At 36.5% G+C, this 14,532-nt stretch overlaps 1 protein-coding gene across 3 annotated transcripts in view; it reads right to left on the bottom strand.

The window, feature by feature from the left end:
- Positions 1 to 14,532, bottom strand: part of DENND4C (DENN domain containing 4C) — a 128,511-nt gene that overhangs the window by 25,226 nt on the left and 88,753 nt on the right. For all 3 annotated transcript variants that reach the window (XM_067744482.1, XM_067744481.1, XM_067744483.1), the window contains 4 exons: positions 11,800 to 11,922; positions 10,781 to 10,927; positions 6,650 to 7,812; positions 141 to 318 (listed from right to left, as the gene is read on the bottom strand). In XM_067744482.1, coding sequence (XP_067600583.1) covers positions 141 to 318; positions 6,650 to 7,812; positions 10,781 to 10,927; positions 11,800 to 11,922 — 1,611 coding nt within the window. The remainder of the gene's footprint in view (positions 1 to 140; positions 319 to 6,649; positions 7,813 to 10,780; positions 10,928 to 11,799; positions 11,923 to 14,532) is intronic.

The raw sequence follows: 14,532 nt of genomic DNA, 5'->3' as shown, positions 1-14,532 counted from the left end.
GTGATAATATGGTGTGACTATATCAGATCCTCTCAACAAATGGGGCTTACTGTGTGTATGGTGCAGGGAGGAAGAAGTATGGGCATAAATTAAAAATTAATTTTCTATAAATTAGAAGAAAGGACGATCCTTCCCCTTACCTGGTGAGTAATGCAGTTTACCTACATCTCCACTGCTGCTGCTACTGCCAAGGCTTGTGTTGCTCTGGGTAAGTTCACTAGGGACCAGCCCTGAGATACTCGTGTTAGGTGATATATTCTCTCCTAAAATATGGTCTTCAAGGCCAGCTGGGAAGCTGTAATCTCTCTTTGTTTCCTCCTTTAATTGAAAAGAATAAAATCCCACATACATAAGTAATACCTTCCCCAATGAGAATATATTCACTCTACCCTTTTCAGAATTAAACTCATCTATAATTCTTAAATAAATCATCATCATCATATGTTTCAAAACCATGAACTCTTTCTGTTATTTGGAATTTCTCTTCCATACTCTAAGACATTCAAGCAATGACCTGTGCTTTAAGATTATGCTGTGCTCCTAGTGTATATTAGGAGTGTGGGGTTTATTCCAATATTCAAAACTATAAAATGAAGGAACTCTAGACGCTCACTATGCCCAGTGTAATCAGAGACCCCAGTCCAAGTAGAGTAGGGGCTTCCAAGAGTCAGCCAGATTGTGTTCTTGGCCCCCCTTCACATATTAGGTATGTGACCTTGCAGAAATTACTTAACTTCCGTAACTTTTAATTATATTATCTGAAAAATGTGGATAATATAAGTACATTAAAATAAGGTTGTGGTGAGAATTTTAGCTGGCAATATGATTATTCTGAATAACAACCATCATTATTAGAGGAATAAAACATGAACAAAGTTCTGAACACTGTAGTTCTTAACCACTATAAGTGATTGTTGATGCTTTAGATAGAAAACATTTCAATAAGCAGCTTCCTTTTAAATTTTTGCTTTAAAGGAGAAAGACTTGTGTCTTCCTTGTTATAAAACCATATTAAATGATTTTTAAAAACTAGATATGCAAAACAGGAAATAAAACACTTATAATATCAACATCCACAGAGTGCAGTAAAAATCTTGATGTATATCCTTCTAGTCAAAAATATGCATACATAATACGTTTTTACAAAATAGGATATTTTTATCCCATTCTTCTCATGTAGTTTATCATTAAATCTTCTACATTATTAAAATCCCTGCAACCTAATCTGATTTACTGGTGTATTATTAAGAATTTAGTAAATCCTCTACTGCTTAAACATTCAGAATCCTGTAAATTTTATGAGTTACACTGCTGAATTCACTTGAGCTATTTTTACACATATCCCTAAATATTTTCTTAAATTCTGGATAAAAGTTATGAATATTTTACAGACTTTTTATTCATTCCTTCACTTGAAAATATTTATTAGGTATATCCTATTTGCCTTTGCAGTCAATGGTACTAGGGCGATAGTAATGAAAAGAAAAGAAAGATTAAGATCTGCAACCACCTGGAATTTACAGTCATATATTCCAAGTCCAAATTACTCTGTAGAAAGCTTTTTATTTAACACTGCTAGATAAAATTTCAAACGTGAAATGGCTCACACTGCTTTTTTGGTTTGTTTTAAATATAATTCCAGGTTAAGATGCTTTTGAAGTTAGCTTATTTTGTCTTTCCTTAACTGACCTTCTAAGTTCTTTAAATACAAAATTTGTCCACTCCTATTTTCACAAAAAGATATTATGATTAATTCTCTTTATGATGATTTTTAAAAGGATTAGCAGTTTTTCAAAGGCTATATAACAAAAGACAAGAAGGGCATTATATAATGATAAAGGGATCAATACAAAAAGAAGATCTTAAAGTCATTAACATATATGCACCCAATTCAGCAGCACCTAAATAAATAAAGACACAAAGGGAGAAATTGACACTAATACAATAACAGTAGGAGACTTTAACACCCCACTGACATCAATGGACAGATCATCCAGACAGAAAATCAATAAGGCAACAGAGGTCCTAAAGGACACAATAGACGAGCTGGACTTAACTGATCTCTAAAGGACATTACATCCAAAACCAGCAGAATACACATTCTATTCTGTAGAATGCACATTTTTCAAGTGCACATGGAACATTCACCAGGAAAGACCACATACTAAGTCACAAAAAAGCCTCAAAAAATCTAAGAGGATAGAAATTACACCACGCATCTTTTCTGACCACAACAGTATGAAACTAGAAATCAACTAGAGAAAGAAAAATGGGAAAAGTACAAACACATGGAGACTAAACAACATGCTACTAAAAAACCAATGGGCCAATGCTAAAATCAAAGAAATCAGAAAACACCTTGGGACAAATGAAAAGTAAAACATAACTTTACAAAACCTATAGGATCCTGCAAAAGCAGTTCTAAGAGGGAAATTCACAGTAAGACAGGCCTTCTTTCAAGAAACAAGGAAAATCTCAAACAACTTAGCCTACCACCTAGAAGAATTAGAAAAAGAAGAACAAAGCCCAAAGTCAGCAGAAGGAAGGAAATAATAAAGATCAGAGAGGAAATAAAATAGAGATTAAAAAATAATAGAAAAGATCAATGAAACTAAGAGCCAGTATTTTGAAAAGATAAACAAAATGGACAAACCTCTAGCCAGGCTCACCAAGAAGAAGAGAGAGGACCCAAATAAACAAAATAAGAAATGAAAAGAGTAGAGTAGAAATAACAAATAATACAGAAATACAAAAACTCATAAGAGAATACTAAGAACATTTATATCCCAACACATTGGGCAACACAGAAGAAATAGACAAATTTCTAGAAACATACAGCCAGCCAAGACCGAGTCAAGAAGAAACAGACAATTTGAAGAGACCAATTACTAGAAGTGAAATAGAATTGCCAATAACAAAACTACCTGCAAACAAAAGTCTAGGACCAGACAGCTTCACTGGGGAATTCTACCAAACATGTAAAGAAGAGCTAAAACCTATCCTTCTAATACTATTCCAAATTATTAAAGAGGATGAAACACTCCCAAACTCATTCTACGAGGCCACTATTACCCTGATACCAAAACCAGACAAGGATACTACAAAAAGTGAAAATTACAGACCAATATTCTTGATGAATATACATGCAAAAATCCTCATCAAAATATTAGCAAACCAAATCAAACAACATATAAAAAGGATCATACACCATGATCAAGCTGGACTTATTCTGGGGACACAAGGATGGTTCAACATATGCAAATCCATTAATGTGGCACACGGCACTAACAAAAAGAAAGACAAAAACAACATGATCATTTCAATAGATGCTGAAAAAGTATTTGACAAAATTCAACATCCATTCATCATAAGAACTCTCATCAAAGTGAGTACAGAAGGAACATATCTCAACGTAATAAAGGCCATTTATGACAAACCCACAGCCAACATAATAATGGTGAAAAGATGAAAGCTTTCCAGTTAAATTAAGGAACAAGACAAGGATGCCTACTCACACCCCTTCTATTTAACATAGTATTGGAAGTACTAGCCAAAGTTATCAAACAAGGGAAAAAAGGGTATCCAAATTGGAAGGGACTGCAGATGACATGATACTCTATACAGAGAACCCTAAAGTCCCCACCCAAAAACTTTTAGAATAAATGAATTCAGCAAGGCTGAAGGATACAAGATTAATATACAGCAATCTGCTGCATTTCTATACACTAATAATGAAATATCAGAAAGTTAAAATCCCATTTAAAAAAAAAATTCCATTTAAAACTGCATCAAAAGAAGAAAAAAACCTAGGAATAAACTTAATCAAGGAGGTTAAAGACCTATACACTGAAAACTATAAAACATTGATAAAGGAAAGTGAAAATGATTAAAAGAAATGGAAAGATATTCCCATGCTCTTGGATTGGAAGAATCAGTATTATTAAAATGGCCACACAGGGGCTTCCCTGGTGGCGCAGTGGTTGAGAGTTCACCTGCCGATGCAGGGGACACGGGTTCGTGCCCCAGTCCAGGAAGATCCCACATGCCGCGGAGCGGCTGGGCCCGTGAGCCATGGCCACTGAGCCTGTGCGTCTGGAGCCTGTGCTCCGCAATGGGAGAGGCCACAACAGTGAGAGGCCCGCGTACCGCAAAAAAAAAAAAAGGCCAGACTACCCAAAGAAAGCTACAGATTGCATCCCCTATCATTTTTCACAGAAATAGAATAATCCTAAAATTTATATGGAACCACAAAAGGCCCCAAATTACCAGAGCAATCCTGAGAAAAAAAGAACAAAGCAGGAGGTATAAACGTCCCAGACCTCAGACTATACTGCAAAGCTACAGTAAACAAAACAGTGTGGTACTGGCACAAAAAAACAGATACATAGATCAATGGAACAGAACAGAGAGCCCAGAAATAAACCCACACACCTACAATCAATTAATTTATGACAAAGGAGGCAAGAAAATACAATGGAGAAAAGACAGTTTTTCCAACAAGTGGTGCTAGGAAAACTGGACAGCTACAGGCAAAACAATGGGATTAGAAAATTCCCTCATACCATATACAAAAATAAACTCAAAATGGATTAAAGGGGCTTCCCTGGTGGCACAGTGGTTGAGACTTCGCCTGCCGATGCAGGGGACACAGGTTCATGCCCCGGTCCGGGAAGACCCCACATGCCATGGAGCGGCTGGGCCTGTGAGCCATGGTGCTGAGCCTGCGCGCCTGGAGCCTATGCTCCGCAACGGGAGAGGCCACAGCAGTGAGGCCCGCATACCGCAAAAAAAAAAAAAAAAAAAAGGATTAAAGACTTAAATATACAACCTGAAACCATAAAACTCCTAGAAGAGAACATAGGCAGGACACTCTTTGACATAAATCATAGCAGTATTTTTTGGATCTGTCCCCTAAAATTAACAAGTGGGACCTAATTAAATTTAAAAGCTTTTGCACAGCAAAGGAAGCCATCAACAAATCAAAAAGACAACCTATGGAATCAGAGAAAATATCTGCAAATGATGCAACTTACCCAAAATATACAAACAGCTGATACAGCTTAATATAAAAAAAACCAAGCAATCCAATCAAAACATGGGCAGAAGACTTGAATAGATATTTTCCCAAAGAAGACATACAGATGGCTAACAGGCACACGAAAAGATGCTCATCATGACTAATTATTCAAGAATTGCAAATCAAAACCCCAAAGAGGTATCACCTCACACCTGTCAAAATGTCTATATCAAAATGTCTACAAATAACAAATGCTGGAGAGGATGTGGAGAAAAGGGAGTCCTCATACATTTTTTATGCAAATGTAAATTGGTGCAGCCACTATGGAAGACAGTATGGAGGTTCCTTAAAAAACTAAAAATAGAATTACCATAAGATACATCAATTGCACTCCTGAGTATATATCCAGAAAAAAAGGAAACACTAATTCAAAAAGAGACATGTACCACAATGTTCATAGCAGCACTATGTATAATAGACAAGACATGGAAGCAACCCAAGTGCCCATCAACAGACGACTGGATCATGAAGATGTGATACACACATACACACACACTGGAATATTACTCAGCCGTTAAAAAGAATGAAATATTGCCATCTGTAGCAACATGGAGAGAGCTAGAGAATATTAATGCTTAGTGAAGTAAGTCAGACAGAGAAAGATAAATACTGTATGATATCATTCATATGTGGAATCTAAAAAGTCATACAAATGAATGTATATACAAAACAGAAACAGACTCAAAGAAATAGAAAACAAACTTATGGTTACCAAAGAGGAAGGGGAGACGGACAAATTAGGGGTATGGGTTTAACAGATACAAACTACTATACATAAAATAGATAAGCAACAGGAATTTACTTTCTAGCACAGGAAATTATACGCAGTATCTCGTAGTAACCTATAATGGAATATAATGCGCAAAAACTGAATCACTATGCTGTACACCTGAAACTAATACAGTATTGTAGATCAACTGAACTTCAATAAAAAGTTAGCAGTTTGGGGGACTTCCCGGGTGGTCCAGTGGGTAAGACTCTGTGCTCCCAATGCAGGGGGCCCAGGTTCGATCCCTGGTTGGGGAACTAGATTCCACATGCATGCCGCAACTAAGAAGTCTGCATGCTGCAACTAAAGATCCCACATACCACAACTAAACATGCCGCGACGAAGATCCCACGTCCCACGTGCTGCAACTAAGACCCCGTGCAGCCAAAATAAATAAATAAATAGTTAGCAGTTTTTGTTGTGCAGTATGAAATCTACTGATTAAGTTGTAGAGTGACATCACATATCTTAAAGAGATAACACAGGTGAAAGCTATTTAAAAAGTGAAGTGCTATGCAAATATAACATTATTAAATCAAACATTAATCATTAGTTCTTTCAAATCAATAGACTTAATGTGTTAGTTTAGACTGGGCTGTGGAATTATAAAGTAGTCCTGATATTCTATTTCTTCATTATTAATTTCCTTACATGTATGTTGAAGTCATTTCAAGAAAGAAGTAGGATATGCACGTTTTAAAATATAAAAAAGTGACCAGAAATATCTAAATAATAATGTATATATTAAAAAATACTCCAAACATTCCAACATCAGACAGATGACACACATAAGACACTCTTACCTCATCATCTGAATAGCTGTAGGCAGATGATACAGCTACCCACATCTTACTGGCTACTGTAGCTGCTTGCTTCATACCAGATTTTAGCACATCCATCTTGGGCCCTGAGAGTATATTGTCCAGCTTTAGCCCTGACAAAGAATTTACCACAGAACCCAATGAGCCATGTGGTGAAGAACGGACCAGTGCTGATAAAGAAGCTGAACGTTCTTTATGACCTCGAGAGGGTGTCTGTTGCCTGAAACGCCCAGTAAAAGTTTTAGATCTGGACACTGCAGGGGAGCTCTTTTCACTTTCAGGACTGTCCTGTGCTTCAGGACCATGATCTAAAGGTAGGCTTGATCTCCTCTCTAAAGGGTGAATAAATGCACTGGTAGTGCCAGGCTCTCTGTTTCCCTCTCCATGTAGTTCCATACTAGAAGACTTGCTACCCAAGGGACTCTTTAGATTCATATAGCTTTCAATTTCATCAGCCAGATTACGTGCAATAACTGGAGAAAACAACTTATCTTCTGAATCAGGAGTTTTTTCTCCTATACATTCAGTGGCTAAAAGTGACAAAGGATCTAGTCCAGTTTCAACATCTTCCCTCTCAATAGCTTTAGCACCACCACATAAACTACTTCTCTTATTTACTAGATCTTTGGATCCTGCTTTCAAGTCTCTGGACTGATTACTGTCATTTTGTAGACTGTCACATGTATCCTTTGTCACAGGAGTTTTAGCTACATTTTCATCAACCACAGGTTCTATGAACTCTTGGCTTTCCTCAAGCATTTCTAACACCGATGAAGATCTGTGCTCAGAATCCCAAGTGTTTTCAGACACACGAGTCCTAGTGTCAGCTGGATGACAGCTAATACTCTCAAAGCTATGGGTTCTTGCGATATGAAGTGGAGAAGTCTTAGGACTCGTCAGTGCTGCTGTGAGAATCCTGGCATCTGCTCCCATCATGATAGCCACTTCACTTGAAATTAAATCCAAACTGCTCTTCTTAAGCAACATTCCTGCTCGACTTTCAGAACTAAAACTACAGCTTCTCTCCGGAAAATGCTTTTGCCTTTTTTCTCCTCTATCACCATTCTTCTTGAGATTAGTAACTTCGCCAAAGACTGCATCTTCAACTGGATCTTGAGTAGAAAACAGTACATTTGGTGTACTACCTAAAAAGAGAAAGTGCAATATTAAAAATAAATCTCTATTTTCTGATGTAACTTTTATAAAAATGTTTTTTTCTAATTTTTGAAAGTGACACATACTCAAAGTAAAAGATTCAGAAAGGTAAGATGGTATACAGAAAAAGTCCAAAAATTACTCCGTTCAACCCTGCCTCTCAGAGATAACATTTTAATGTATAATCTGCCTTTCATCCTCTATGCATATACACACATTTTTAAAAAAGATCGTGCAATATATACTGTATATACCTGTACTGTTCACTAAAGATATCACATCTATCAATAAATATACATCTATAAACATGTTTTATATTTTAAGAGTTTTATTTTCAGTTTAAGAAATTTATTTCTTAAACTGAAATTTTTATTTATTTAAATAAATAAATTTTATTTATTTTATTTATTTTTATTTTTATTTATTTAAATAAATAAATTTTATTTATTTTATTTATTTTTATTTATTAAATAGCAGACCTAAAAAGAAATAATCTCTTCTATCTTGGGTTTCATATATCTAATTCAACAAGTATTTGCCAGGAATCTACCCTGCAGAAAGCAAATTCATAATCATAGAGAAATTATATATTTGCTATAGCCAAAGCCTTACTTCTCCAAAGTAAAAGGATCTAGAATGGAGCGCTTAGAATCGGCAGATTCCAAGAAGCCTCCTAAAATCTGAATAGCCAAAATTTTTTCAGATATGTTTATTCCTTCAACAAATATCTGAATTCCTACTAGCACCCACTATGTGAGGTGCTAAGAATACAATGGAGAATAAAACGGACATAATCCCAGCCCTCACAGAGGTCAATCTTGTTTGAGCAAGTGGAACAAAATTATGCCAGTGTCTGTAGGAACCTCCCCCACCTTTGGGGGATGCAGGCAGTCGTTAACTCTTTGCTACCATGCAATTTTTTCCACGCCAAGACCAAAAGCTATTTTTAGTTGCATCATTAGCAGAACTTAAGTCTACCCATTCATATTTAGGATTCTCATATTATTATTTTTGTTTGTTTGTTTGTTTTGTTTTTGCGGTACGCGGGCCTCTCACTGCCGTGGCCCCTCCCGTTGCGGAGCACAGGCTCCGGACGTGCAGGCTCAGCGGCCATGGCTCATGGGCCCAACCGCTCCGCGGCACGTGGGATCTTCCCGGACCAGTGCACGAACCTGCGTCCCCTGCATCAGCAGGCGGACTCTCAACCACTGTGCCACCAGGGAAGCCCTCTAATTTGTTTTTTAAAAAGTATAATGACCTGGGAGTTTGGAAGGGAAAGTTGTCATTATAATAAGATCTTTTTTTTTAATCTTCCAAATTGATTTCAAGGTTCTTTTTAATATTCCAAATTGGTATCTATTAATAATCATAATCTTTCCAATTAAACAGAATAATAAGCATTTAGAGATATTTTTCAAGCATTTAAGGGAATTAAATTAGCCTATTTTATAACTCTGAAGTTTGTACCTGCTTTGAAAACTTTTAACAATATTTGAGAAAAGATCTTTGTAAATTTACTGGTTCTCATATCATTTCTAGGAAATTTAGTGTCACATTTTGTTCAATTTTAAAATAAAATTGACTGTTTGATATATTGGAAAAAGCCTCATTACCACCTCCTCTTTTCTTAATAGAACAAATCTTCCTACATCAAAACGTAACATGGAGGGCTTCCCTGGTGGCGCAGTGGTTGAGAGTCCGCCTGCCGATGCAGGGGACACGGGTTCGTGCCCCGGTCCGGGAAGATCCCACATGTCGTGGAGTGGCTGGGCCCGTGAGCCATGGCCGCTGAGCCTGCGGGTCCGGAGCCTGTGCTCCGCAATGGGAGAGGCCACAACAGTGAGAGGCCCGCATACCGCAAAAAAAAAAAAAAAAAAAAAAAAAATGTAACATGGAAATAAGATCAATAAAAAGAGAAGAAAATGCACCAGTCCCCATACCATGTCCATTTCAATATTCTGAGAAGATTCTAAACCTCTGATGAAGAAAACTGCCCTTTTTTTTTTTAACCTGCTATCAATAGGTTGGGAAAATGGGATAAAGAATATATATATCAATTATTTTTTTCAAAACATCTATAGCTCCACCTCATTAGCAAAACACTACCCCCTCACTCCCTGTAAAATAACCGAACTTGGTATCACAATTTAAAAAAAAAAAAACAACTTTAGGAATAAGGAGTATTTCCACATTGACTTAAAAAGCTGAGCGAATTAATTTCTATAAAGTCATACAATAGATCCACTTACAGGTAGACTGCTGACTTTAGGGAAGTGAACTGTAGCTACTACTAACAAAAGGCAAATCACGCAGGCCAATTTCATTGTCTTTTAAAATCATACACTTAAGACGTATGCCTTAAGGGTACTTGGGAGGACTACACATAATTGAAGGCAGTAAACACAAATTCATGGGAGTCACACACAACAGAGTTATTCATTACAAATACTTAACCATAAATAGAAAGTGGCTCAGGGTACCTAGAATAATTGGGCAAAAATTAAAGACCCGCTGGTATTTTTGTGCAGAACGTTAAGTGATGTGAATCTTTTTCTTCCATTTCCCTTCAGGCTTAGGAATTACCCTGCCACACACAAGCCCTTTGGAATTTGACCAGGTAACTGCCTCTCTGTTAGGATGAGTATAGCAGGCCCGTCCTACAGTCCTCTCTCATCATCAACCACAGGAAAGGAGGACGGAACTCAGAACAAGCACTATAATAAGAAAAGGTATTCCAAATAACAACTAAACACACTTAATACCCTTCCTTTTAAAAATGAATTATCTTTAAATAACTATTTTAATGTCTTCTTTAGCACATTTATAGGATTCAGCTTACTTCTGGCTCTTTAGCATGTTCATTACAATTAAGTTAGCAAGTTATAATGTCATTAAAGACCCACAGGTACCTATAGAAGTGTATTTTAAATATGTGATAACCAATATGTAAAGACTCACCAGTGCTACTTTTCCTGCCATTGACATCAAATATACCAGATGGAACTTTCACAATACTGCCGCCCCACGCAGGAGGCTCAGGAGGACTCGGGGGCTCTGCACTAGGTTGTGAATGTTTGGCCACAACAGCAGAGACATCGCATACCTCTGGGAAAAAATATTTGGATGTTATCATTCCTATTTTTGCCAGTATTGAACAGAAACAAAGTTTTTTTTTAATATATTTTATGTACTTTTTCTCTAAGTGGGGGTGAATACTTTTTCTCTATTTTATTACTGATTTCTTTTATGCTATAAATGTTGCCAGTACTGACTGAAATAAATGCTTTATTTTAACATTCATAATCCTAACTTGAGCATTCCTGAGCGAATAAATTAAGGCTTTGGCCTTCTGTCACACTCCTCATCACTTGTCAAGTAGGAGAGGGGCTTGCTTCTGCATAATTCTAGAGCATAAAGTAAGTGACGTCATTAAAGAAACTATACTTTTTTGTAAGAAGATAGGAAGACCATCGTATTATCAAAAAGCCAAAATATTTCTCCATATTTCCTTAAAATGACTACTACAAATCATTTCTCATTTCTATCTCAATGAGTCCCCTAAAAAAAGGAAAACTACACAGACTATATTGGAACCTACGAATGAAAATTATCGACTTAGATATTTGAAGGACTTCTAGTGAAAGAGCATTTGAAAATAAAAGGTACACTGGAATACAAGTTTGATGACTCAGAGTTTAGTCCTGGTTCTGTCACAAAGTAGTTATTTAACACTGGCAAATGAACACCTTGATGGGCTGCAGTTTCCTACAAAGTTGAGGGCTGACCTACAGAGTCTCTAAAGATCTCTTAAATTCTAAAATTCAGAGACTACCAAAAATCTATCATATATAAGAGTACATAGTATCTTATAAGCCCAGACTTTACATTTCTGGAAATTATCACCAAAATTATCAAATAAGACTTTTAATTATTATAGGTATTTTTCTAAGTAAAGCTAGTAAACATCAGTACTTAACCTTCTGTTTCCACTTTTGTTTTGGTTATCAAGTCTCCTGATACTTGTTCTTCAGGCACATGAATTTCTGCATCATCCTTTATAAGTTCATCCTTAGACCCATAGCCTTGGTCAGACTGACCACCTGTTAAAAAGAATGTAGGCTGATATATAAATGTTTTCATATATTTATAGTCCAGCTATAAAATGTCAAAAGGAAATTCCACCAACTTACACAATTAAACTTGTAAAAAAAGAGGAGAAGAAAGCTCATGAAGCACACAAAACATTTTACAACAATGGTAAGAATCAAAGAACAGTAGAAACAGGAACATCAAAGACTAAAAACCATTACACACTTGGAAGCAGTGAATCTTAATTTCCTTATCTATAAATTAGTAGATTTGGATAAGATGTTTTGAAAGTTTCTTTTGGAGTGCATCTACAGAATGCTACCTTTTGCGTAAGAAAGAAGTGGAAATAAACATATATCTGCTTACTTTTGCAAAAAGAAATGCAGGAATAATAAACCAGAAAACAATAAAACTGGTTACCTACAAGGGATGGGGGAAAATAGGACGGAAGGGATTGAGAGAGAGGAAACTTCTCTAAATATGGTTATCATATTGTTTTTATTTTTGGAAATGTATTAACTTCTACAAGTTCAAAAACTTAAATCAGCAAAACTGAGGGCCAGGGTGTAACTAAAACTGAATGCACATGGAAACAAACAAAACCAATTGTTTATGAATAACATGATCACACTGAAAGGATGGGGGAGGACTAATGTAATGTGTAACTTTTAACACATTATTCTGAGTATATACCCTAGTCATGGGGGGTAACAGTCAAATCCTAAACTCCTTAGGTTTATTTCTCACAGGGGAATGGGTATAGCAATTCTGAAATTATATTATGTGCACTGTAGGACTGAGCAAATGAGTAAATGTGGTGATGTTGGGAGCCAAGATTCTTACTGTGGAAGAAGAGAGATCTTTAAAAAGTGAAATGAAGGAAGGCAAAGAAAAACCTGTGGGGCTGATTTGGAATTAGAAGTATTTCTAAAATACATACACATTTTTTCTACCTCTGCTGAAAAAGTCTAGAACGACAACACCCTGGAGGGAGTAAGCATTTCTAGAGCCCAGACCTTCGTTTCTAAAATCTATTGCCCATTAAAAGGAACCCGGGATCCTTGAAGAAAAGGCCGATTCCAGAGCTCAGTCAGGGAAGGTACAAGAATGAGCCAGGAATGTTTTGTTATGCAAGAAAGCAAGTGCTCAAAAACATGAGAGGACATTTCTAAAGAACATTCAAAAGAATATTATCTTATAAATGTGGGGACAATAGAGTTGGCAAAATCACCACCTTATAGCCATCACAGTAAAACGATTGGTTCAGGCAAGAATCATCAATGGATGATAAATTTAGAAGAGAAAGTGTGATGAAAAAGAAGATATTGTTGCATAGTCTCAGTGTCTCTTCACAAATAGCTTATTATCTGCAAGGGGGATAATGGTAACTAATAGAAACCGAACACTGACATCAAGTGATCAAAATTAACATTACCAATGAGGGGCAGACAGACATTGTGTGCCTCTGGGTTGTGATAATCTCAGAAGGACTTAACATAATTTTTGTAGAAGAGCCATGGATGCATAACCTAATCTAATCACAGGGGAACATCAGACAAACTCAAATTTGGCAGCATTCCACAAAATAACTGGACTTATTCCTCAAAAAGGTCAAGGTTACGAAAGACAAAGAAAAGGTGGGGAACTGTGCCTGGTTAAAGGAGACTAAAGAGGAGTTAAAGTACCACAAAGGACATTATAGCTGACAACACTGGAATACAGACTATACATTAAAGAAGTAGAACAATGTTTTCCTGAATTTGGAAACTATACTGTGGTTATTTAAGAGCAAATACCACTGAAGTATTAAGAGGTAAAAGGGCAAGATGTATGCAATCTGCTCTCACATAATTTAGGGGAAAAAAGTGCAGGTGTACAGAAAGAAACTGATAAAGCAAATGTGTCAAACTAAAAGTGAATGAATCTAAATAAATGTTATTCAAGAGTTCTTCGTACTATTCTTGAAACATTTAATAAGTTTAAAATTAAAACTGAAATAAAGGCAAGTTACCAGGGGATCATTATAAAGGATGTCAATGAAAAACACATAAAACAAAAAATATAGTGCCTTCCACTGTCTACCACTTTTTTTTTTTTTTTTTGCGGTACGAGGGCCTCTCACTGTTGTGGCCTCTCCCGTTGTGGAGCACAGGCTCCGACGCGCAGGCTCAGTGGCCATGGCTCACGGGCCCAGCCGCTCCGCAGCATGTGGGATCCTCCCGGACCGGGGCACGAACCCGCGTCCCCTGCATCGGCAGGCGGACTCCCAACCACTGCACCACCAGGGAAGCCCCCACTTTTTATTTTTTCACTTTCTACCACTTTTTAAACTGCCTTTCAAACTCTGGGTTCGCCATATAACAAAAGAATTAAGCTTTAAAAAAAACTGCTATTTAGATAACCAACAAGGACCTGCTATATAGCACAGGGAACTATACTCAATATTTTGTAATAACCTATAAGGGAAAAGAATCTGAAAAAGAATATATATGTGTGTATGTGTATATAACTGAATCACTGTACACCTGAAATTAACACAATACTGTAAATCTGTACTTCGATTAAAAAATTTTTTAATTAAAAAAAATACTGCTATTTAGAATGACTTCTTTCAGTCATTT

This window comes from Pseudorca crassidens, chromosome 7 (genome assembly GCF_039906515.1).
Source record: "Pseudorca crassidens isolate mPseCra1 chromosome 7, mPseCra1.hap1, whole genome shotgun sequence".
Taxonomy (NCBI): Eukaryota; Metazoa; Chordata; class Mammalia; order Artiodactyla; family Delphinidae; genus Pseudorca; species Pseudorca crassidens.
This window is presented reverse-complemented; position numbering and strand designations above follow the sequence as displayed.